We start from the raw sequence: 26,837 nt of genomic DNA, 5'->3' as shown, positions 1-26,837 counted from the left end.
ATTTTGCAAAGGAAGAAATTTGTCATTTGTCGTTAACCACTTTTGAGGGACTGTTGCAAAAAAAAAAGTCTTATGTTTGTTCTATATTCATGCCTATTATAGTCTGTGTAAAGAATATCAGCCGATATTTCAATATCAGATTTTTTTTACTCCTTTGTATTTGTATCCAGTATGGATCAGGCCCGATAAATAATACTACAGTATAACTGTAAAACTTATTTTACAATATTATGTTTATTGAGTGAAAAATCAAAAGTAAATACAGATTTGGTTGGTTTTGTTCAAATGGTCTCTGACTACCTGACAAGAAATGGAAGAAGTGTTGCAACCGTCCCCAGTCTCCCCTACTGAGTTACACTGACTGTCTGTGAGGAGAACTGGATGATGTCATCCCGAGGGCGGAGTTTTATGCAAATAAAGGAGAGGAAGCAGAGGGAGGATGTGAGCGTCGGTCTCTCCCATCACCATCATCATCATCACCATCACCCACAGTCCTCAACAGCAGAAGCACCATCCTCCGAGGTGTGTCTGCACCGCTGGAGCTGCACACAGAGACAGACAGAGACAGACAGAGACAGACAGACAGGGGGCCGGTGGACCGACTGAATACTCCTCCATCTCTTTGTTCACTCGGATCATGGCGTCAAAATGTCCAAAATGCGACAAGACGGTGTATTTCGGTAAGTGCATGTCTCCTGTGTATCCGCCCAGCGTCGAGATGATGATCAGAGGTGATGAAGCTTTGACTGACTGGTGGGAGAGTTAAAAAAAAAGTCTTATTATTCTTTAATTCTTCATATGTTTTAATACGTTAAGTTTGATTAAATTAAAGCAGATTCATTATGAGGCAGGCAGAGTTCAGAGAGGATCTGAGATGACGTCAACCCATTAACAAAAATTTTCATTTTAAGAAATTAGTTTAATTATATTATTTTTAAGAATGTAATAATGTCACATTACATCACAAAACATAACCTCTTCTTTTTGAGAGTATTGTTTTATTAAAGGTGAGATTTGTTAATATGAAAAACATTACTATTGGGATACCACACCTATGTTACACCCTGAAGCCTCATATATTATATTAATATATCGATCTATCACAGTTTATATCGGTATTGATGCTGCTGACTTTTCAAAACTGTAACAAAACTATAATTATTGTTACAGTTGTTACAGTTTCATGGTAAATATGTGGTATTTAGCTAGTAACATATTTTAAATTTATTTGAATTGTCCCAAAATTACCCCAACTTTTTGCCCAAATTCAGTTCACAATAATTTATTGATTTATTAATTTGATTTAAAAAAATTAAGCACCACTGTTGTGTTAGTGTCTAGACAGAGATTCAGTATTGTGACAAAGCAGCTAATGCTAATTATAGGCACAAAACTTTATGCCTTGCTGCACGCTGCAACTTACAATTATTTTCTCTTGTTGTTTGGTCTGTAAAATGTTGGAAAATGGTGAAAATGTTGATCGCTGATTCACCAGAGTTCAAGATGACGTCTTCAAATTTCACGTCCACAAACCAGTGATATTCAGTTTACTGTCAACACACCATAAAAAATTAAAATATTCACAGAGACTGAAAACAGAGAATTTGGATATTTTTAAGTAAAGCATGACTCGATTAATCAGTTATAAAGATATCGTTGCAGCTGTAGTCTCACAGTGGTTTATGTCCATATATGAATTGAGTGACTGGTGATAAATCTCCTGATCTGTTGCCATCTTGGGGAAAGAGAGAAATACACACAAAGCTATTGTTTTGTAATTTATTCCCATACCTGCAGTAATCTTAGTCAGCACTCCTGTGGCAGCAGCACTGTGGCAGGAGACCAGTGTTGGTATATGTTGTTATAGTAGTGTAGCCTTATTTTATTTTTATTTCATTTATTTTTATTGTAGTTGTTTTCATTTATTTTATCTATATTATTTTAGTGTGGCTGTAATGTAGTGAACCAACTCATGAACCCCCTCATCACAGCTCCAACTGTGACATATTTATTGTTTATTAACATCCACTACTACTGATCTCATCACTGAGAAATAAATTGGGGTAAATCTTCATGTGATTTGAGGGCAATTTCATAGAAATTTCAAACCTGTTTTAGACCTGCATTATTAATTGTTATACTATTTTTTTTTACCAGAATATAATGCATGCAGTTTGTTTGATTTTTTTTTATAGGCAGCATTTTCTTCATATTTCATCCTCTTTCTTAATACAGCATTAACATAGAGATTTTTTTTTGTTCCGTTCTGTATGATTTTTTTTTCTACTTATATGTCATTTAGACATTTATGAGACACTGATGAAACAGCATGGTTCTGTTTTGGGCGTAATAAAATATGTGCTATCAGACTGGTGACTGGTCACTACCAGCATTTTAGAAAGTATCAGCTGCATTTTCCAGTCAGGGGTATTTGTGTAAAACTCAAAAAAGACGGCTCAACTCTACTGTACTTCACTGTCTTAATGTGGGCGGAGCTGATTGTCATAGCAACACTGTTCCCACAGCTGGGAAACAACACACTCAGGAGCTCTGCTTCGGTCTTGAGAAGCTGCAGCTTTAAGTCACCGACAAACCCAAACTTAAACTGCGCATTTACTGTCCTGTCTTACCTTAATTAGCCTGCGACTTTACGTCTCTCACACATGCTAAAGTTACAGACTCACTGACCGGTCAGTCGTCTGCAGTGTTTGCTGGCTTTACATTAATTATTACTCATGAACAGACACATACTCACCTTGCAAATATTCAGCATTAATTTGAACTCTAATTCATGTGAAGCGGTCAAATAATAACAGTTATTGCAGTGTGGAGTAGAAATGATAAAGGAGGACATGTTACCTTGATCTCTGATGATATGCTGTGGTCATTTTATGATTTTTTACAGTAAATATTTTACAGATATGTCCTTTAACAAAGAATTCGAGAATTCAGATGACATTTATCAGGGCATAAAAACAAGCATCTGTTGAAAAAACATTTTTAAAATCGAAAGTCGCATCGAGTCGAGGATTTGGAGATTCATTACAGCCATAGTTATAATAATATTTGGTGTATTGTGATCAGTTTGACACAGACAGACCACTTAACTCTCCACTGAGGACCACAGACATGCAGTAGGAGCCTGAAATGTCTCACCAGGGACAAAAACAGCTAATATCCTGATGTAATAATCCTCAGACTGTAATTATCTGGAGTCTGGTCTGTGCTTTTTAATCTTTTCCTTCTATGCTGAACGCGAAATGAATGAGACGGCTTCTCCTAAAAATGTCAAAGATGTCTCAGATGGTGAGTCCCAGACTAAAACTGGTGACCACTGTGTTTTCATGCAGCCCAGACTGGGCTGTAATTGGTTCACTATCTGTGGATAAGATTACATGGAGCCTCTAACAGTCCTGAGGTCATCAGCCTGAACCGACAAATCACCGTCTCTACGCGTGCGTCCACCTTTAAATGAGTTTCCCAGAGTGAGTTGATGCCCTAGTTACTGGACCTTTTTCTTTTTTTTCCCTGAATGTAAGCAGTGTTGTTGAGTCAAAAGAAAGAAAAAAGGCTGATATCATCTTACTCAGTAGGGAGTTTTGTGACCATATATCAGTTGTCAGCTTCTTTTCATTTTGGAGCTACACCACATGGCACTGTAAATAATTCATTGATTGCACAAGCGTTGCATGGATTGATTTTCTTTTTGTTCTTTCCCCCTTTCCATTTCTCTGGAGAACAGCAGCAGAACCCCGCCCTGCAGGTTCAACCAAACGTGCTGTTCTGCAGTAAATCGCATGCTCATATAAAACATACTGTATTTTGCAAAAAAATATGTTTCCTCTGGCAGTTTGAGGTGTCGTTTTGTAGCTGCACAGGGAATTTATTGTGGTGGAAATGTAATGTCGAAATTTTATCTATTTTGGGATTTTGAGCTTCAAAGTTATCAGTTTCTGTGGAGTCTTTTTTAAAGGCAAATGACGATGAGTTTTTATTAAGTTACACACAGCTTCACTGATACAACAAATTAGTATAAAAGGTGGAAAAGCAAAAGAAGCTTAAAAAAAAAAGACACAAACCTTACTGTTTGATCACTCTTTTTTACAGAAAATGTCTAAAAGTACACATGAATCCAAAACAGCAAAGATAAATCAGTCAGTTTGTAAAGAAAAAACCCCAAAGCATTGAAACCTTCAATGATTACTAAATTAAGCTACTATTCTGATAATCGATTAATTGATTTCAGCTTTCAAATGTGAATATTTTCTGGTTTCTTTAGCCTTCTATGACAGTAAACTGAATGTCTTTGGGTTGTGGACAAAACAGGACATTTGATGATGATGATTTAGCTCAGAAATTTAATATATTTTGGGACTTGAAGCTTCAAAGTTGTCAGCATCCATCCAGTCATTTGTTAATGCAAATTATAGTTTTTATTCATTCTCACACAACTTCATTGATACAACACATTAATATAAAAGGGAAAAAGGAATTCTAAGTTTCAAGAAAAATAATGTTTGCACAAAACTAATAATCTTAATGTAGATGTTGATCTAGAACTTGGGTCTTCAGCAGGGGGTTCTGGGACCAAGAGAGGGTCTTCAGAGTTACTGCAGGGGTCTCTTAAATTATTGCTTGATCATTTTTGAATTTTTTTTTTTTTTTTCAAAAAATATGTCTGAAAATACACATGGATCCAAAACAGCAGCAGCTATTTTAATAATCAATTAATAATTTTGTGTCACTTTTCAAGGAATAAATTACAAAATTCTTTGGGTTATTGACAAAACAAGACATTTGAGGACGTCACTTTGGGCTTTGGGAAACATTTTTCACCATTTTCCGATATTTTATGAATCAAGCAACTAATCAATTAATCAAGGAAATACATACACGCACACACACACACACACACACATGTCCTCCACCATCACTGCAGAGTCCTCAGTGTGTGTCAGGGTGACTTACTGTCACATATCAGAGTGACAGGCTGGCCAGTGAGTGTAAACAGGAGGGGTCAAGTTGTATCAGGGCCTCAGTGTATCTGCTGGGATATTCTGGGAGGAGGACAAACTCGCTCCGTCCGTCCTTCTGTCCTTTCTTTGTAAAATAGTTCAGGCACTTGACTGATCTGCCTGCAGCCCAGACCTGTCTCCCACTGAAAATGTGTGATGCATTATGAAGCACAAAATACGACAATTTAGACCCCGAACTGTTCGGCAAATGAAGTCATAAGTTCTTCAACTCTTTCAGAACATGTTGCAGGCATCAAATTCTGAATGTGTGTATATTTACAAAAACAGTTAAGTTTATCAGTTTGAACTATTATATTTTGCTATTTAAGACAAAAAGTTAACCTTTACTCTCTGATTTTAGCTTCTTAAATGTAAATATTTTCCCGTTTCTTTACTCCTCTCTGACAGTAAACTGAATATCTTTGGGTTGTGAGTTAAAACGAGACGTTTGAGGGCATCGTCTTAGGCTCTGGGAAACACTGATCTACATTTTTCACCTTTTTCTGACATTTTAAAACAAACAGCTATTAATCGATCAATCAAGAAACTAATCGACCGATTAATCGAATATGAAAATAAACATTAGTTGCAACCCTATTCATATCCTGTCTTTGTCCTGTATTCAAATGAATATAGGTTGAAAATCATTTGAAAATCATTGCAATTTAGTTTTATTTAGGTTTTACACAATGTCCCATCTTTATTTGAACTGAAGTTGTAAGTAAAGTACTTAAGTAACTGTACTCAGTTACTCTTCACCACCGGCAGTAGGTCATAAAGGTGCATTATTATATGCAGAGGATAAAAATCCTGTCTTTGTATCAGAACTTTATTTTTCTGTCATAAATCAGCCAGCAGATAAAGTCCTATTAGCTAGCAGCTAACATTAGTTAGCAGCATGAGATGGGGGCTGCTCATTGTTCTGATGACCCGTATTCCCGAGTCTCAACAGTCCGAAAAATCCCATCGGACCAAAAGCCTGTTAACATGACGATAGATGCCCATTGCTCTGAAAATACACACTGTCCCTGCAGTTGTTAGTCCGGCGCTGTCCATGGTGCTGAGCACTGGACGTTCGGAGCAATGGGCTGTTGAAGCAATAGAAATTTGTCATTGTTGTAACGGCCTGTTGGACAAATGGGCTTTCAGTCCAGTGGGCCATATTTGGGTTTTGGAACAATGGGTCCATTCCACCCTGTAGCTGTAACAGGGTTTAGATCAGGGTTAAAAAGAGTGATGGAGGAACATGCAGGTGATTTCTGAAAAGCCTGAATTAATGTGACAGTAAAATGGCCGCCTCTCTCTCTCTCCCTCTCTGTTCTTTGTTACTCTGTTCTCTTTCTAAACACAGTGGAAAGAATGTGCTTTACGTTGATATGAAAGCTCGAGTGCCTGTCAAGTGTCGTCTGTCACTGTGACAGTCTTCTGTATCGTGGAACAAACTGCTCTGCTGTAATGCAAATTTTTACCGTCACTAGAAATTTCCTTCCCCCACACGCAAAATCTGAATGTCAGTGCAGGTCAGATCCCCCACAGATCGTCCTGTCCAAGCTGTCTGCTGCCGAATACGTAACATCTCAGTAAATCAGACACTAAAAGCAGCTTGTTTGAAGACCTAATGTAGATGAATTACATTTGCAAGTAAAAGGAGGCGTTCAGTGCAGTCTGAGGAAAGCTGCTCTGTGCTTCTTCTTGCCTGGCTCCCTGCCTCTTTTTCTGTCTGGTTCTTCCACTATTTCTGTCCAGTTTCTCTTGACCAAAATACAACTTTTAATGAATGTAATTTCTCCTTATCAAAACAACAGTGAACATCTTTTTTCATTGTATGTAAAGATGTAGTGGAGTAATGGCATCCTGAGTCACAGGTGTGTGTTAGTGTGTGTGAGTGCCTCCCTGTGAAGCTGCTGTCCTTCACTGTGTTTTATTTTGAAATGGGAAGTGCTGAAAGGTTTAAACTCAGGGTTTGAAAGTTTGAAATCTAATACAAAAGATTTTGCGAGATTTCAATTAAGTTTTAAAGGCTTGTATGATGTTTCAACAGGCTGAAAATGAAACCAATCTCTGCAAACTTTATTTTGCATTCGAGATTTTCTTCTTTGCAACTGCAGTCCTCCTCTTACAGCGTTTCCCCAACACATTTTCAGAGGTTCAAATTTCTCACTGTTCTACCAGGATATTGTTTTGTTCTCCAGGTTTGAAACCTTGTAAATGATGATCTGAAAACTGCTGCAGAAAGTTTTCAGAGGTTGAAACTTCTGCTTTTGCGGATGTACATTTGTACTTGTATTGTGTACTCGTAGACTGTACTGTACAGCACACAACCAGGATGCACAGTTCTCTGTGCTAAAAATCTACAATAAGTAAAAAATAAATGCAAGATCATGTTTACAGAGATTTGATTTTTTTCAGTCAATCAAAACATTATGCAACCATCCAGAACTTTGTTTCAATCTTGCAAAATTTTTCTTAAATATCAACCATTATAAAATGAAGGGTTTATTTCAAGCAGACCCGAGCTGCTGATTGTTGGAACAGAGGAAAGACAAACCACGACTGTTTCAGTGAGTTTTATTTTGTGTCTGTCGAGTTTGATTAAGTTGTGTTTCATGATGATCTGCGAGGTAAAAGGATCGTGGCTGACGATTTATTTCAGACATGTTTGTGCTCTAGTGTGACATCTAGTGGCAGTGAATGTTGTATACAGAAACTTAAAGTATTTTTGATAATAACATTTCAATCTTAGCTCTGAATTGATTATGTTTTATGGAACATTTCTGTTTATTAGGGCTGAACTATTTTGATTTGATTTGATTTGATTTGTAGGACAGGACATCTCTGCCTCGCCACATTCATTCATTTAAAAGTTTTTTGACACATTTTGCCTCTAACAAATATTGCACCTCCTGGGATTTGAAAACTGCAGAAAGCCATGTTACGATTTTGATAAGTTTTGATTAACTGTGCAGCTCTGTCTTTTAATTTTACCTGCTCACGCTGAGTTTCCAGTGCGTTTTGCCCTCATGCTTGTTTCATTTTATGACATTTACTTGTTTTTTTCTGAGTAAGTGCACAAATTAATAGTTATTTTATTTACTTTTCCTAACAGGGCTTGACGATGAATCAAATTTTATTTTCAATCATTTTTTTTGCTTCCCGCAATCATTAAAACAAGATGACTGAAATAAATTACGATGTTGCCTTTTGTCTTGTGTTGTTAATGCAGCGCACCCTTCATTTCCTGCCAGTTTCAGATTCAGCTTGTGCTGACTGAATTTTAAACGACTTGTAAAAGATGACAGGAAGGCAAACTTGGGTCGAAAGGAAAGGTAAAACTAAGATGGTGCGGCGGGACAGAACGCTGTTGACTTACATGTTTACTGCTCTTTATCAAAAATTGGCCATATTGTGATTTTGATAATATTTTGGTTAATTGTTCAGCCCACTGAGGGGAACATGAGTTTACTTCACCACTAGATACCACTAAATCTTACGCACTGGTCCTTTAAGCACCATAAACATAGGCATGTAGCACTGCAGTTTTACAATTCAGGTTGATATAAATTCCTTAATATCTGTTTCTTCTTCTTCCACAGCGGAGAAGGTGTCGTCTTTAGGGAAAGACTGGCACAAGTTCTGTCTGAAATGTGAGCGCTGCAACAAGACGCTGAATCCTGGAGGCCACGCTGAGGTATGACGCTTTAATCTAGAGTGATTTCTGACAATAAAATGTGTTTAAAGGTAACAATATTCCCACATTTGTATGTATAAATGCTTTTATCTTACTTCAAAATTAACTTCTCTCAACCTTTGACTGATCATAAAGGGCAGAGAGGTGTGACAGCAGCGATAGAAAGACAGCAGAAATAATCACTGACGTGTGTGAAACTATTTGCAGTTGCAGGCTGTTTCAGATACACTTTGTGTGAATGTGCACTAAAACCAAGAGAACCGAGATACGACCTTGTTGGCCTTTGACAAAAGAGAAAACAACCTCAGCAGGAAGTACTGGGGTTTCATTATGGTCAAACTTGAACAGCCACAAGTACTTCCTCTTGTGGTTACATTCTCTGCCGCCAAAGGCCACAAAAGTGTTTTATCTGCCTAGAATTGAGGATCCAGTCACACCAAGCGTTTTTGGAGCGGCTTATTCATCTTTTGAGTATCTCTTTCTTTGTCCATGTAAAAGCAATGTTATTTGAATCAAATTGGGCACCAGTAGGTGCACTAAGACAGCCGCAGTGTTGTGAAAGTTCACACTTCACATGAGCAAAACTTTACTGAGATCAAAGTTAACTTGTTTGTGTTCATTTCTACCATTTTAAAGTCCACCTCCAGTCATGTTTTAAACAATATAAAATAGAAGAAGTGTCTGTTTTGTTTTGTCTTTCTGACAAATATGTTCAAATACCTTGTAAAACAAAAAATAGCTCTACACCTTGCCTTCATTTATTATTCAAGAATTCATGAATATGCAAATAGTCCCTGCCCTCTCTACACTTTCCCTAACCCCCCTGGCTTCTAATATTCCCTTTAATATTCCAAACTCAGCAGCAGTGTCTCTTTCCAGAAACCATGACCATGTTAACAAAGAAAATCTACAAACCTCGTTGTGAGCAGTTTCATGTAGAAGCTGTTTTCTTTCTTTCTTTTTTTCCTAGAGAGAATAAACTTGCAGCAAAGTCTGTGGATTATCTCAAGTATCTTGAGGTCATGATTTCTGGATTTTTTTATTTTTTTATTTTTTTGGTGCTTGGAGCACCACAAGCCAGAAAAGAGAAGGCAGACATCAGCAGCTAGTATCTCCAACACTTATCAAGTCACACCAAAACTATCTAGGTGGATAAACAGTGCTACAGGTAAGAGGGAAAATACATGTATTTTTGATTTTGGGGTTTGGTGCAGTTGCCCCAAAGGATTACATTGCAGCCACTGAAGCCCATTTCACGGTTGCCCGCTGAGGCAATCTACTGGAACAATTTTGTACCTTCAAGTCATTTAGACCCCAACATATGTAAAAGAAATACAATTTACAATTTCATTTAACAGATTATTTTATCCAAACTGACGTAGATCTGAGAGCTGATACAACACAAGCAAGGATCTGGTCAGGACATGAGTAAGTGCCATGAAGTTGTCTGATAGGATGTATGTGCCTGCAGGCAGTGCAAGTGGCAATGCATAACATAAGATGTATTGGATTTTATTTATTTTTATTTATTTATTTTAATTATGTCTTTGTAATCAATCAAATGAAAAGGTGTTCATGAAAGAACTGGGTCTTCAGTCTTTTCTTAAAGCCTAATATAGGGCCCAATTTTAAAAATATCAGAGTTAGCCTTAAGCAAAAAAAAAAAAAAAAAAAAAGCTTGGTGTGTCATTTTCCAGGGAACTGGCCCTCACAGAGAAAAAATGGAATGAAAAGAGGGTAAACAGAATGACTGAGGCCATATTTAGCTCTTTTGCTATCTGTTATGAATGGCATGAAGAGAAAAAAAACAGAAAGCAGACAAGTGCTATAAACAAGTGTGAATCAGTCCTGCTTTATTTGTTATTTGGCATTATGGGAATCCAAACAGACTAAATACAAAAATGTGCTAAACTAAACTTTTCCACTCTGGTTCAGAGCAGTGAGAAAACCTTTAGTTCTGAGTGATGGATGCCTCTGCTCACTTTCTTTTCTTCTTGTATCTTGCAGCACGATGGGAAGCCTTTTTGCCACAAGCCTTGCTACGCTGCCCTCTTTGGGCCAAAAGGTGCCATTTTTTCTTCTTCTTCTTCTTCTTCTTCTTCTTCTTCTTCTTCTTCTTCTTCTTCTTCGTCTTTTTCTTCTTCCTCTTCTTCTTCTTCTTCTTCTTCTTCTTATACACACATTTGTAACAACTCTCCCTGGTCTGCAAGTGTAACGTTTGCATGTGTTTTAGGCGTGAACATCGGCGGAGCTGGTTCCTACATCTACGACAATCCTGTCAACGAGGCCCCTGCTGCCGTTTCCATGGAAACAGATGGGAAACCAGAGGAGGAGAAAAAAGCCCCCGCACGGGGACCGGTGAAGGGTGAGAAATATGTAGAGCAAAAATAGAAAAGCTGTCATATGTTGAGAAGAGAAATATTCAGTGTCTGATGGAATTAGTTTCCTCTCTGGAAGGATAAGAAGGTTTAGTTCAGGTCACTGTAAAAAGGAGAGGAAAAGAGAAACTCATGGAGGAAGAAAACACATTTGACTCACATAATGCTGATACAGGTGAAAATCAAACTGATCATTTAGAAAAATGGAGATAAAAATAGTAAGAAAGATCATAAATCAAATTTTATATCTACAATCAATTGGCAATAATTTTTCCAACACTAATAAGGTGATAGGCTAAGGAAAATACACAAAATTTAGCATCCTACACCAGACTGTTCTGGCTGTTCTTTTATTTATTTACCCACTTCACCATTATATTTACATTACTCTTGATTGTTTATCAAAAATAAATATTGTTACAAAAGCTGTATTACAGTATTTGTTCAAAAACATCAGGATCTTTGATTTCGTCCATGTCGCTCAGCCTTAGTTTGTACTATTTAGGACTTTACAGTGTTATTTTAGAGAAAATGTATATACCGAGATATATATTCTATAAATAAATCTGTAGCCTTTGTAGTTTTTTTGATAGTATGGGCATGATACTTAAATTTGTCTTTAAATTGTTGCAAGATGCAGAAACCCTGGATATGAAAATAGTTAAAGTTGTACATCAGTCTGAATAATAATGTTAATTTATTGGCAATAAAATTACTCTGAAGCAAACAGTATTATTCTTATTGATATTATTATTCAAATTAATTGTGCCTTTTTCAGCTGCAAGCTTCTCATCTTTCTCTGGTGGACCGAACATCTGCCCCAGATGCAACAAGACGGTATATTTCGGTAAGCAGACTGGTGCCTTCATACCTCACAGCTTGCAGGTACATTATAAGTGCTGGAATGTGTCTGAGTGACCATGGGGGCTGGTCGCCATGGTGACTGTCTCCATGGCGGTGTGTTTATGTCTCGCACGCAGCCGAGAAGGTGTCGTCACTGGGGAAGAACTGGCACCGGCCCTGTCTGCGCTGTGAGCGGTGCAGCAAGACTCTGGCTCCTGGCAGCCACGCGGAGGTGAGAGATACGACAGAGATGGATGTAATGAGTCAGCATCAGGAGGAATCACACTGAGAGGAAATCTTTTCTTTCCATTGCAGCATGACGGGCAGCCATACTGCCACAAACCGTGCTACGCCGTGCTGTTTGGACCCAAAGGTATGAGGTCAGAGACGCTGTCAGTGGGGCAGAGGGGAGCAGCAGGGTGGGCTGGTGCTTAACTCACGGTTCAAAAACCACCACGTTCCCGAACGACAGTCTGCAGAAGGACATGTTAGATCCACAAATATTTATCAGAGTCAGACCTCTGAGTGAAGGCAAAGAATGACTGATTTTCAGGCCTTCAGGTGTCAGATTGAAGCTCAGTTGAAAGGGCATGAGGCACATGAGGAGAAACTGTGACTTTATCCAGACTGCAGGAAAATCAGATTTGTCTCTCAGCAACACCACCCGGGGTTTTCTACTGGGAACCTTTTTATTTTCCAAGGGTCTTATATAGAACCCACCTAGGAGGTTCTACTGAGAATGTTTTTATATTGCAAATTGCAAATTGCCCCTTGACATTCTTAGGGTTTTATCTTGAAATCGCTCAGAGGGTTCTACTGAGTACAGAACAAAGATTCATTCATTATTCTATTGAATTTTATGATGCAACATAAATGTAATTTTTTTGGGGGGGGGGGGATCGTATACAAATGGTATATTTTGTGTGAACTGACCCTTTAAAGATAATGCCGTGTTGTGTCCTCTCTCAGGTGTAAACACCGGAGGTGTCGGCAGCTACATCTACGACGATCCCGAAGCTGAGGCGCAGCCCTGAGCCCCGACGCCGCCTCCAACACCCAGACGAAGCGGCACCTCCAGGACCCTCAGTGTCTCTTTGATTTGCCTTCGACAGTCATGGTGACAAACGATATGTACTGCACTCACAGGGACGGATATTTACACCTTTATGTTGTATTTGTATATGGTTTATATATCTATTTTTTGTACTGAAACAAACCTTTAACATGTCCTCCCATGTGAGTTTCAGATTTGCCTTTAAGTTTTTCGGTTCTCTTTGCCAAACAATTATCAGCCTGTTACGTAGTAGGTTAAAGCGCCTGTGTTTTTTCACTCATTATGAACAGTTTTTCCAGACTTTTGTGCACTTTTAGGATGTATGAAAAAACAAAAAAATGTACCAGCCCACCAATTTATTGTCAGTGTTTTCTGAGCTGGTTCATCCTGCTTCTAAAACGAGGGATGAGGTGTAGACGTAGAAAAGGTAGCGCCCACGCAGAGACGTGCATTTTACTGAATGTTATGAAGGTGAGTTTGCTGTGAACAAAAAGGGTTCATTTTACATTTTCTACAGTAAAACTGTGTGATACCAAACCTGTGTTCAGTGTCTGTGGGTGTGTATTTGTTCATTTATTATGAAACAACAACAATACTCACTTACAGAAAGGTTACACTTAATTATATATAAAATACACAAGAAAAACAAAATCTCATGAGCTGCAATTAATGATTATTTTCATTACTGATTCATCTGTTTATTTTTTTAACCAATCAATTACTTAGAAAATAATAAAAATTGCTCATTTCTAGGCCCCAAAACTTTTCAAATGACTTGTAATCGCCAACCAACATTAGATCCAAGACCTAAAACTCTTCAATTAACAGAAAAAAAACATCAAATCCTGAAATGAAGTTGCTGGGACCAACAAATGTTTGGTATTTTTGCTTGATAAATGATTTCAGAATTGTCAGACAATTGAGACATTAAGGAGAGCTACTAAAATAATGCTAACATACAAAGTAATCACAGAATATAGAAGCGACAATAGTATATTTAAAAACAAAGAAAACGCAAATTAACCATAAATACTTTGATTGAGTAACTGGTCGATATTGTGGCATAAACCGTTTTGTACTGACATAGATTGGCATAAATGTCTGGGTATTTTCTCACTGATACAACTGATACATATATTTATTGTCATCAGACACTTTTTGTTCTTGGTGCTGCTGCAAATCATTTAATCATTTATTATATTCACCATACTGATACTTTAAGCATCAGTGGACTTGTAGTTTTGTGGATGGACCACTGAGACATTGACTTTTAACTTGTATGTGCAGTTAAAAGACAAAACATAAGGAAGAAATGAAAAAAGTGCGAGCCACGTGAGGTCAGTGAACGCACCAGCCTTTCCCACTACACACTGAGCATCTTTGGTTGGACTTTTTATTATGTTTCTTCATGTTGCTCCGCCTTCAAAGAGTGCAACCAAATACAAAGGTATGTCGTCACTGACAGGAAGCAGTCGGTAACGCCCCTTTACTGGAAACCCCCGGAAGATGAGATTTGTGAAATTCTGCAGAATACTACCGGAAGTTAGGAGTTTGTCTACAAAATAAAGCCTGGATGGGCTGAAACCCACAATAAATTGATCGATATAGACATATAGATACACACATATGTATGTGTGCAATACCATCATTTTGGGTTGATAAAGCGTCGCGAACACATCGAAATAGTGAGGAAAAACTTCTAGTCAGTCATTCTGACTTATTTGTGTATTTTTTTATTTATGCATTTCTAACAGTAAAAGAACAGTTCCTCTGTTTATGTACTTCTTTTTATTCTACATTTTCTTTGATGATGCATATCTGCATTAGAAATGCATAACATTTATCGTTTTAATTTCCCATGCCAATAATTTTACTGAAGTGAATTGAATTGAGAAGTTTAAATTTTTTATTAATTCCCCTGTTTTGATATTTGGTTTAAATGTTACACTAATCCACTAATCCAGTGTGTCTTCATGTACATTCCGCAGTCCGCAACACCTGTTCATGACATAGGTCGTCTTATTTTGGAAAAATATCACCGGAAGTCCAGCGTTTTATTTTGGCGAAATACTCATTTGTGCCACTTCTGCTTTAAGAAGCTCACCAGGACGGACGCCATCTCGGAACAAGGGACGTCCATCGATTTTTTTAGCAGCAGAAATAATTTAAATCACACAACTTTACCCCGAGGAACCACTGGGACGATAATATAACGCCTCTAATTCTTTCTGCGCGTGAGAAACTTGGATAAAGAAGTTTATTGTCCTCCCGCGAAGAAGAAGCTAACTGTTAGCTAAGTGCTAGCCTGTGACGTTGTTAGCTAAACCAACTTGTCTGCGGAGGAATTTCACAGTCTGTTTATGTTTTCATCGGCTCTCGGAGATGTTGGACGGATCTCAGGCTCACAGCGATGAAGGCAACATCGGCAACGTTGAAAACAACAACCCGATATCGTTGATATCCAGCAGCGATGGGGTGAACAAGGCGAGGCAGGCGCTGCTGAAGAAAGGAGGGAAGAAGCTGCGGTCGACGGCGCCGCTTCATCACCAGAAACCCCCCAGAAACGGCCCCAACCTCCGCCTGTCCGACCTCAACAACAACAACACCACTCTGACGGCTTCATCTGCCAACAAACCCACAGCTCAGCCCGGTACCGAGCTCCCTGTCGGTGGTACACAAACCGGACTGAGCCTCCATCATATCAAACAGGGAACTAAGAAAGAGGTAACTTCCTGCTTCGTACTTCTGTTATCTGATAATCGCTGTTTACCACCCAGCTCGCACTGCACACTGAGGCAGAGAAAAGACTAATATTATATAACGTCCAGCTTTTATTTTGATCAGTGAAATCAACAAAATTAGTACAAACGATAAGTTGTGATCTCAAAGATGTTTTCTTCCTCTAGGCATAGAGCTTAAAGGTTAGTCGAACATGGTGATAAATTAATATCTTTTAAAGAAATGGTACCAAACACTAACCTCTCTTATTTAAGTATTTGCTTTGTCTTTTATACAGTATATTACGTATTTATGAATATTGGATTGTTGGTGGGACAAAACAAGACAATGGAAGATGCCCCCTTTGTGCGTTTTTCACTACTTCCTGTCAAGTTACTAGGGCTGCAACTGACTAACAAATATTTTCATTATCGATTAAACTGTTGATTATTTTTTTGAGTAATTGAGGCTTAATCAATTAGTTGTTTGGTCCATAAAATGTCAGAAAAATGTTTATCACTGTTTTCCAAAGCTTAAGGTGACATCCTGAAATGTCTCGTCACGTCAGAAACATAAAGATATTCAGTTAATTTCAAAGACGACTAAAGAAACCAGAATATATTCACATATGAGAGGCTGAAATCAGAATTTTGACATTATTTAAATAAAAAAAACATCAGTGGTCAATCAAAATAGTAGATTAACAAATAGATTAATTAGATAATCTGTTGATCACTGCAGCTCTAAATTCAGTGATCGAAAGGAAATAAAATTCCAGTTACTTTGGAAATGTTTTCAGTCATTTTTTCCAAAAGAAATTGTTGGTTCCAGCTACTGAAATGTGAGGCCGTGCAGCCTCTCTTTTTCATTCATGATAGTAAATGAAGAATTTGGGGGTTCAAATTAATCAATACTGAAAATAATCATCAGGCCTAGTTTCAGCCCTATTATAGATCAAGTAGTTATTGTATTAATCCAGAGAATAATAAGCAGTTGAAAAAAACAGTTTCTTGCAGTATTATTTACATCCAGCATATTTTTTAGGTTTCATAAAAAGTAATTTAGTCTATCAAACAAATGTTCATGTTTTCTTGAAGTAAAGTGGATTTAAATCCCCAGCTGTGCCTAAGGCAGTTTGAAATGACGCAGTTACTAATCTTTGTTTTGAAGAATCGAAAGTAGATGTGTGGTAAACAAACCTGTCTTGCTCTCTCAGCAGCCTGCTGGCAGCCACGTCTGCAAAAAAAAAAAAAGAAAAGAAAGACAAAGGAAGATGTCGTAAAAGTGCAGGCTTCTAACACTCTGAAGATGTTTCATGATGTAGGAATTTTATTCAACTTTATCACATAATTACGGCTTGCTGACTTATTAAACCCTGTTACGTTACCAGTTATTCCAGAGGTATCTACTGTCATCAAAAATCTGCTTGCTTTTGATACAAAACTCCTAACTCACCAACTAGTATCTGAATTCTACTTTGAACTTTCCCAGACTTAACAACCTTAGTCCTAAATTGAAGTTATGTGTCTGTTCATCCTTTCAAATTTTTATCATCAACACTAAACAGTTTAAATGATTCTGTATTTATAAGTTTATCTACTGTCCTAGAATTGTCTCAGACACTGTATCTTTGTGTCCCAGATGCCATTTTTCTTGTCTTGTCTTGTCTTGTCTTGTCTTGGGACATCTTTAATGTCAGCCGCTGGTGCAAACCCAAAAGACTTTTCATTTGATATTGTAAATGACAAAAAAATTATCTAAACATTTGGCAAGAAATTTTCTTTCGATTGACTAATCATTTCAGCTCTAATGTTGATTTGTCCAGTAATAGGATAATAATATTAATCAGATAAGTGGAGTAATAAGAGTTTGTTTGTGTTTATCAGCTGCTAAAAACCAAAGGTGGCAGACCGGAGCGAGGGACCATGCAGTCAGGTGGCCAACCTGCCAACAACCTGCCCCGACACGAGCAAATCACCCAGAACGTGATTGCACGGAGCCACAAGCCCAAGCAGGGCCAAACCCATGGTGCTTCTCACTCTGCAAAGAAGAAAGATAGCAGCAGCCCGAAGAAGCCCTCGTCTCCCCACCAACCTCCGCTCCGAGAGCAGAAAAAACCCCTCCACGCCTCCAACAACGTGAAGATCGTGAACACGCCGCCCGCTGAAGCTGCGTCTGAATACCTCAAAGATGGCGACAAAGTGTACGCTGGACCTAAGTTCAGTGAGCCGCCCTCACCGAGTGTCTTACCTAAACCGCCCAGCCACTGGGTCGGAGAAAACGAGCCTCAAAGCAACCAAAGCCGAGAGCAAATGACTGTTCACTTAAAGTCGCTGCTGAAGGTTCAAGATAAATCCTGACCACAGTCAGGAGTTTCAAATTGGAGCTGACCTATCAGATATCTGATTCACAATGAATGCCAACAATTGGAAAATTGATTGAAATCGAGTTTGGCCTTTAAGACACTGCAATACAATGTAGGGAGTTTTTATTAACTGTAGTACAATTTCCCATAATTCAACAAGCTGCTTGCATTTGTGAACATTTTGGAGACTTTGTGTTGTTGCTGGAGATCCGACTGACAAGCTGTGTACTGAGAGATTTTCTGCCTTCTTGTTGGCAGAAGAAGAAAATAATACTTGTTGTGATTGAATTTGTGAGCCAACTAACTGTGAGGAGGTCGAAGTTTCTCCAGCAGCAACACGATCAGCGTCTCATGTTTACATTATTGTTTATCATGTTTACTTTGGAAAAGGCAGCATTATGTTGATTGAATTTTTAAAGAGCTTGTGTAAATGTACATAATATATTGTGAGCATATATTTGTGTATATTTTTCCTTGTTATTTTAACTGAGATTCTAGTTTTGTTACTGAGGTTTTTCCAAAAAAGAAAAAGGGAAAAAAAAAAGTCCCCTGCGAACTGAGGCACTTTGTTACAGCTCTTCAGTGCGAGGCACAGTGGATGAATGAAAGACCTTTCTTACCGATTTGCACTGAAATCTTAAATCGGGAAGGGGAGGAAACCGGATTTTGATGCTCCAAAGCTTGACCAGCCACTTTGATGAAATCACCAGCCAGCTTATAGCACAGGAGAGGACTTCAAGATCCTGGCTGGTTACCTTTCAAAATGGCTCAGATGGTGGACAAATCAAAACAAAGCCACAGCTGGAATGAATTTACCAGCTGGTGGCTGAAGTTCTTTCCCTTCCCTGAACACGGGTCCAGCCGGTGGAAAGCCGAGAGTCGAGTCAGGGACTGTGAGGCTGTCGAAGCCTCAGCGGACTGAAGAGAAGAAGACAGTGTGAAAAGTGTCACAACCAGCTGCTGCAGAAAGCCAGTATCCAGCATCCAGACGGAGTGCTCTTTCTTTTTTAACTCTATTGCACTGACTCTGAGTGTTTCCACATGAAGCCGGATAAATTTAAAACCGCACCCTTAAATCTTAAAATGTGAGCTGCTTGATCCAGTACAGGATAGGGGAGCCAGCTTTGTTTAATTTTGCTTTCTATAGCCTGACAGCAAGTAACTGGTGGCTAACCAGTTGATTTTATTTTTAAGAAAAAACAAAATAATGTGAAATACACAAAGCACTTAGTGTGTTTATGTCTCCATCGTGTGGTGTGAGGTTGTCTGACATCTCACTCTGTGATCTCTCACCTTCTAACACACTGATTGGCAGCATAAGGTGACATTCAGACAGAATCAGACATTGGAGCAAAAACACCAGTCCTCTCATTTGTTTGAATGGGAGTAGTCAGTTTATGCCGCAGCGGTTGGGGCTGCAGGGGACGCTAGAAGAGACGCAGCAGTTTGCGGCGGTCAGCTTCTGGAGAAATGCAACCTGGTTGCGAGTGATGTAAGTAGGCGATCAGACTGTTCCACAGTCAGCCTGGATAACCCCCACTTACTCGGGCAGTCGCTGCAACCTTAGAAAAAAGCAATCAAATAAAGTACTCCATCTGTATCATTTTAAGGGTACTGGTATTGTGATTTTTTTTAACAATACCCAGCCCTGCTGTTGGCAGTGAGCAAGTCAGTGAATCGGAGAAATAAAATGTTATTTCCTGATTGTTTCGCAGCAGTTATGCTTTAAGCACAAAGAAACACCCTGCACACTCCAATCCTGTGGCTAATCACCCCCAACGCCTGATTGTGTCTGAACACAGCCCGACGCTGGCGTAACACCGGCGAGCATCACACTTTCTTCCCCCACCGTTCTCCAACGTGCCAGCTGGATTCTTAATGCTGCACAGCACAGTGCTACTAGTACTGCTGTTAAACTGAGGAGAAGTAACACACAGTTTACATTTGACTTTGTTGTATTCTGGTGGAAAGTTTCCCACATTGTGCTTCATTCTTTTTTTTGTTTGTTTACCTCAGACTGCCTGCTTGCAAGGCTGTTAGCAATATGTGTGTGGGGGAATGCAAATGAACCTATAGACTGATGTGCATGACCAGTCAAAATATTCTCTGTGGTTAACTGATAAACGGTTAACTGCAAAGTGATGCTGCACGCCTGCTCAGTCGTGGTGAAGGGATGCGAGGGCGATATATTTATTAGCAGCCGTTTTTTTTTTTTACTTTTTACAAACAACCTGCTCTTGTCAAAGGTTGTGACGAGAGCAAGTCGATTGCCAGAAAAATTATTAGCAACTATTTTGATAATTGTTTAAATCATTGCTGTAGCATTGTTTGTTTGACTAAACAAGACATTTCTATATGTTGCTTATTGTAAGAGGCATTTTAAACACTTTTCTGGCATTTTATAGAATGATAGGAAACTGTTGATTCACTCACAATCATAAAATAATGACTTTATCAGCAGCGGAGCGCATTAGCATGCAGTATTTAATAGCTCTTTGCATTATCTGTCAATACAAACTATAGACATGTAGTAATTCAGCTTTATTAATAGACGGTGAAGGTGTTTGCTGGCTGGTTTTGTTGTGTTTCATTGTGGATGAAGATCCTGTGAGAGATCTTTGCCAAAACAACATGAGAACGGTGTTGATGCACATTAGTTTTATATGTATTCTGCGTTTTAAAAACGGCTTCATGTGGACGTACTCTCACTTTGTCTGTATATTATGTTTTTTTTTTTCTTTAATGGGGACTTGTTTTCACTCACAGCTTCATTTCACATACCTCCTCTTTACCTTTTTTTCATTTCTCCAAGATTCTTTGAAGCACGTTAATGTACATGTAGAGTCCAGTGTGTGTTGACTTTGACACACATGATCTTGTGATTACAGTCCGCACCACACGTTTATTTGGTTGGTTTCTGTGGATGCAGGCAGCTGCTGGATCTTTTGTTCCTTGACCTCTGTGACGTCACATTAACGGAAAACTGTATTACTGTTGCAAAAACTGCCCATTTTATTGCAGTGTTTTGAAATGATTTCTTTCCTCTCTTGAGAATATGCTTAACAAATGTCCATGTCACAATTTGGAAAAAAAATGTTTATTTTATGAAGCCTTTCATATCTAAATTAAAAAATTATATTAAAATATTAATTACCCCTATTATATGATGCTTCTGTGATCATTTCCTGCTAGTTAACATCAGTTATTGTCTTATTACAGACAGAAAACAGTGTGTTTGTAAAATGTTTCCTCCAGAGGTGAAAGGTTAATATTTAGTTTAGTTTAGCTTTGAGTTACTACAAAGTATTTTTAACAGGTTATAATGTATAATATACACTTTTTTTTCCCTCTGGCCTGTAGTGCTGTTTAACCATCATTTCTGTTTTGGTGTGAGCTGCAGAGTTTTGGAGAGTCTTTGGCTGCAGAGATGTCTGCCTTCTTTGCAGTATAATGTAACTAGATGGCAGAAGTCCTGTGAGGCTCAAAGCACCAAAAATACACGTGAAAAACTCAACAACAGTGTCTCTTCCCAGTAATGATGACAGGATTGCTTAAAATAATCCACAAACCTTGTTGTGAGCAGTTTGATACAGGAACTACTTTCTTTCAGGAGTAGCGTCCATGCTGGAGTTATGAGTCGTAATATGAGCTGATTGTTTTGTATTATGGTTCCCAATGATTTAACTTCTGTAATCTCTTCTATTTAAGTACCATTGCTTCACTTTCCTCCTCTTTCGTGTAGTACATAAAATCATATGTTTTGTTTTATTTACATTTAATACTATTTTATTGTTTTCCACCCATTTGTTGTCATTTAAAATCATTTGGCAAATATTCATACAACTGAGTGTGTGAGTCTGCTACTGCAGTGATTGTTGTATCGTCCGCAAACGTATGTACATTTGAGATGGCTAACACTAAGGGAAGATCATAATAATGATAACTTTATTTATATAACACCTTTACAAAGTGCTTTGACAGAGAAAGCGAAAAAGCAGGATAGAGGCTACATGACAACCGAAGCCCTAACTGGAGCACAAAAAAAAAGAGCTAAAATTGTAAGTATATGTGGTATCCTGCAGGTAGATTGCTTTCTACAATTTAAGTAGGATCTCATCCCGTTGAAAGCGTTCTTACTGAAACCAAATCTATCAAATCAAACGCTGCAGAGAAATCAAGAAGTAATAAGGACACAAGTTTACCTTGATCAACCAGTTCATCCATCGTGACGAGTCCCTCGTTCGTCGATTGCGTCGGGGATATCTCAGTTCCCTTGAACTTTCTGAAGAGGCTTTTTAGTGTTGGGGAGTGCGACTGCATTTTCTTCACGGCTCTGTGTCACCTGTCACTAAAACTTTCCAGAGCCCAGACTGACTTTCCAGTCGGAAATTTTAATTCGCTGGCCAAACAAGAAGTTAATGACCGATGTCCAGAGCAGAAACGCCACACAGACACACACTTAAACTGATATTTATTTTTTCACAAGGCAAAAATAAATTTTTCTGCTGCCCCTGACCACAGCAGTACATCGCTTTGCTTCTGAGCTGGTCCTCCTCTGCTGTCTATAATAGATAACACACTAACTATACAACCGTACTCTAAATAATTCACAATACAACATTGTTGCAATCTTAAACTTTTAGGGCTGAATATTGCAATGTATTACGTTTTTGCAAATGCAAGTATGTCTCCAAAGGAAACCTTTGTCAATATCTGTGTTTTCTAAGATGTCATTAGTTACTTTTATTGCAGCAGACTGACCGACACTGTCATGACAACCTACCACTTCCTCTGACCATAAATAAGTTTTATGTTTTTTAAACAATTTTGTCACCTTAGTTTATGTGCTTCAGCATATCTGGAGCTATTTTCCAAGCCCTTCCTGTGTTAAGAAATAATTTTGCGATATCAAAATAAACGAGGAGTAGACTCAGTCTGCTTTTAGAAGGAACCATAAAAGGGAAATTGCAGGTTTAAGTGGTTGCACAGACATTAACGTGTGCAACTTTCAACATCACAAAGGAACTGACAGCTCACGAACCATTCAGCATCAACATGGTTGGTTTTTTGTGTTTCCCGTCTCCAGGACAGAGACTTAAAATGAAGCAACGAGGAGGAAGTTAACACCTCTGTTTCATCACAACGAGATAAATCCTTCTACGTGAAGAAACAGTCATTCATTAGACACCGACACAGAGAGCAGAATGTCTGGTTTCACATGGATTCAGTTTTCACTGTTCCTGGTGCTGCTTCATTTGACAGGTAAGATGACATTTAAAGATTTAAAGTTATTCCAACAGGAGACATTTCTTTCTTTTGTTTACTTTTTTTAATTTGGCTCCACAGCGAGCTTATGGAGACTCAAGACCAGCCACCTTCCAAATTTCCAGGAAAAGGCGCCAAACTGTAGCTGTATGCTCATTTTAGTTGACGAAAAACCTAAAAGGCTACACATTTTTATACTTGCAGAATCTAAGAATCACTTCAGACTAGGGCTGCAAATTGCAAACGCTTTCCCTAATCGATCATTGTTAATATTAACAATCAATTAATCGTTGCCAGAAAAACATAAAAAAGTTTGCTTATACCAAACTATATCAAATGCATTTTTTCCTCATCAATCGAAGCTTTATTTCCATAGCAACATTTTTCAGATTCTCTGACAGCATTACATATTCCATGAACAGTGGTGGACAGTAACAAAGTACATTTACTTGAGTACTGTACATTTTTTGAGTATCTGTGCATTACTTGAGTAAACTTCCGACTTTCACTCACCACATTTCTAGGAAGGTTGTCGTTTCTCGTTACTTTTAGGTGAAGTGTAGCTTTGAAAGTCAGCTGTTGATGTTTTGTCTTTTCTAAAATGCGATTGGCCGCACGCTGCGTTCCTCACAGAAGGAAACCAATCACAGTACTCGCTCTCAACTGGGACTGATGTAAAAGCAGAAATATTTCATCCAGGCGTTCTGTAACCAGAACAAGCAAACTGTGTCTCTTTCATTCAAACAAAACTCAGTAATGGTGACAACAGGAGAAAGACAAAATTAAATCTCAAGATATTATTATGATTAGAAGGTAGGCTTTTAATGTTGGATTGTTTTTTTTTTATTGTGATGAAAAATACCACATAATTAATGTATAAACTGCTCCTGAAGACAGAAATAAATCTCAGTTATTTAACAGACTTGGAAAACTCCTTACATTCGGCTTCAATCTAATTTGATGCAGTGATTTTAATACAGTTACATCAGAAAATGACAACAGCTGTCCTTTTTGGTTTTGATTGTATTTCTATGCTGAAGTTTTTATAGATGTTTCTATAGACTTTGTGTAGCAGAGAGGTTCTACAAGAAAGTCAGTGCATCATCAGGTGGTTTCAGACAAACAAACAACAAACAATACAGCAATGCTTTGATATTAGAAAATGTAGTTTGTAATACTTAAGTATTTTTAAAAGCACGTACTCTAGTACTTTAACTTGAGTAAAATTGAAACTGAGTAACTTTGACATGCAGTTGAGTAATATTTGACCAGGAGTATCTATACTTTGACTCAAGTACTGGGGTTGAGTACTTTGTCCACCACTGCCCATGAAACATATAAAGACAAAAAGGCCGACATATTAAACACTTGAATATCAGATAACAGTCAAACACACTCGATTAAATTTTACATGATCAACCAAATTCTTACCAACTGATCAAAGATCCTCGATTACTCGCCGTCGCCCCCAACTTCAGATCTACGACAACGACAAACGAAAACGCAACTGTCAATCACTGTAAATGTAACAGAAACGTTTTCAGTTCAGTTAATTTTCACATAACACCTCTCATTTCCTTCACAGCTGTAACCGGACAGTTGACCGTCAGAGACGGAGACCGGGTCACTTTGCCTTCTGGAATGCTGATTCAGGATCAGTACGAATGCAACCGCACCACTTGGCGCTTCACTTATTACAGAGCGGCGGCAGTGGAGCTGGTTGTACTCGGACAGATGAGTGAAAACGCTGGTGACAGACTGAGCATTACAGAGAACTGCTCTCTGGTTATAGAGAAGGTCACGGCTGAGGACACTGGTTACTACGCCTGCAGACAGTATCACATACCAGGAAAATATCGAGACTCTCATATTTATCTGTTTGTTATGAACAGTGAGTTTTTACATCATAGTAATCTGCTTCAGAAAATATACTGACACATTATTAGTGATGAAGTTAACTTTCTCTCACTTTATTTCCACGTTCACCAGTGACTGAACAGAGGGACAACGATAAGGTGACGTTGTCCTGCTCCGTGTCCACATTTGCCGGCTGTAGCCACACGGTGACGTGGCGCTATAAGGGTGAAGATGTGGACGGAGACAGCAAAGACATGCAGATGTCGCGGTCCGACTGCTCAGTCAGTGTGACATTTCTGGCCTCTTTTGTCGGGCCAAGGTACCGCGAGGCGTTCAGGTGTGACGTGTATAGTCACGCCAGCGGAGAGGGGCAGCAGTTTGCCTTCAACTCTCAGTCCTCAGGTGAGAAACGAGGGAGGCGGGATTTAACTTCAGGTTTAACCCCGGATTTTCAGGGTTACAAGCAGAGGTGCCAAAAGGTGCACACATTATTTACTCGAGTAGAGGTACAGATACTTGTGTAGAAAAAAGACTGGTAAAAGTAAAAGTACTGATTCAACTTTTATCTATAAGTCTTTCATGTTAATCTTGTTACATCTTGTTATGTTAATTTTGCTTTATTATGTAGTTTACGTCTTGTTAATCATCTCATTTTGTTCCATCATTGTTGTTTTCATATGTTGTGTTAATTCATTTTCATCTTCTTAAATCACTTTCATCTCGTTACGTCTTTGACATTATTTTCCTCTTGTTATGTCATGTTACATCTTGTTACATCATTTTTGTCGTGTCGCGCATTTTACATCATTTTCGTCTCGTTACATTATTTTGGTCTTGTTACATCTTTTATGTTGATTTCATCTTATTACGTTTCGTGAAGTTATTTTTGCCTTGTTGTGTCGTTTTTGTCTTTTTACATCTTGTTACGCCATTTTTGTTTTGCTAAGTCTTGTTACGTAATTTTTGTTGTTACATCATTTTCATCTTGTCACATTTTGTAGGTCTTGTTATCTTTTATGTTGTTTTCATCTTGTTATGTTTTGTTACATCGTTTTCATCTTGTTGCATCTTTCACAGTTTTCATCTTGTTACATTTAATATAATTTTCATCTTATGTCAATTTTGTCTTGTTACATCTTTTATATCATTTTCATCTTCCAACATCATTTTTGCCTTGTCACATATTTACTATTTATTTGGTTTTTTTTGGTTTTTTTATCATTTTTCTCTTGTTATGTCTCGTAACGTCTTGCTACATCTTTTTCATCTTGTCATGTCATGTTACATCTTTCGCATCATTTTTCTCTTGTCTTGTATTTTGTGTCATTTTCCTCTTGTTATGTTATTTTGGTCATGTTACATCTTTTATGCTGTTTTCATCCTGTTTGGTTCTGTTATTTTTGCCTTGTTACTTCATGTTTCAGCACTAAAGCCTTGTACTTGTAAGACATGAAAATCGGCCCACTAACCACTTTGAGTTATACTTCTATATTTATTTTTAATTTGCTCCCGGGTCTGTTTGACAGCTGAGGATAAAGCTAAATTTGTCACACCGCCACAAGAATATATCTAAGCAATTTATTTATTTAACTGAATACACAAATGTAGTTATAGTCAGATCATGCACTCATAAATAATTTGGGAAACCACTGTT

General features: G+C 38.2%; 3 protein-coding genes across 4 annotated transcripts in view; all 3 read left to right on the top strand.

The window, feature by feature from the left end:
• Positions 1–410: 410 nt before the first annotated feature.
• Positions 411–13,519, top strand: LOC146314787 (cysteine-rich protein 2-like). Its single transcript, XM_084737857.1, has 8 exons — positions 411–680; positions 8,609–8,703; positions 10,711–10,768; positions 10,937–11,068; positions 11,860–11,928; positions 12,062–12,156; positions 12,240–12,297; positions 12,894–13,519. The coding sequence occupies exons 1-8, from the start codon at positions 638–640 to the stop codon at positions 12,956–12,958; spliced, it is 615 nt and encodes a 204-aa protein (XP_084593983.1). The 5' UTR covers positions 411–637; the 3' UTR covers positions 12,959–13,519.
• Positions 13,520–15,002: 1,483 nt separating this feature from the next.
• LOC146314786 (uncharacterized) lies at positions 15,003–21,223 on the top strand. The gene is made up of 2 exons (XM_084737855.1): positions 15,003–15,702; positions 17,583–21,223. Exons 1-2 carry the CDS (start codon positions 15,361–15,363, stop codon positions 18,054–18,056), a joined length of 816 nt encoding a protein of 271 aa, XP_084593981.1. The 5' UTR covers positions 15,003–15,360; the 3' UTR covers positions 18,057–21,223.
• A 3,707-nt stretch (positions 21,224–24,930) lies between these two features.
• LOC146314782 (uncharacterized) overlaps positions 24,931–26,837 on the top strand; it is a 31,345-nt gene continuing 29,438 nt past the window's right edge. For both annotated transcript variants that reach the window (XM_084737853.1, XM_084737854.1), the window contains exons 1-2: positions 24,931–25,217; positions 25,316–25,585. In XM_084737853.1, coding sequence (XP_084593979.1) covers positions 24,968–25,217; positions 25,316–25,585 — 520 coding nt within the window. In that variant the 5' untranslated portion in view covers positions 24,931–24,967. The remainder of the gene's footprint in view (positions 25,218–25,315; positions 25,586–26,837) is intronic.

Source organism: Lutjanus erythropterus, chromosome 15 (genome assembly GCF_056507025.1).
Source record: "Lutjanus erythropterus isolate fLutEry1 chromosome 15, fLutEry1.hap2, whole genome shotgun sequence".
Lineage (NCBI taxonomy): Eukaryota > Metazoa > Chordata > Actinopteri > Lutjaniformes > Lutjanidae > Lutjanus > Lutjanus erythropterus.
The sequence above is the reverse complement of the archived record's forward strand: the minus strand, read 5'-3'. Positions and strand labels throughout refer to the sequence as shown.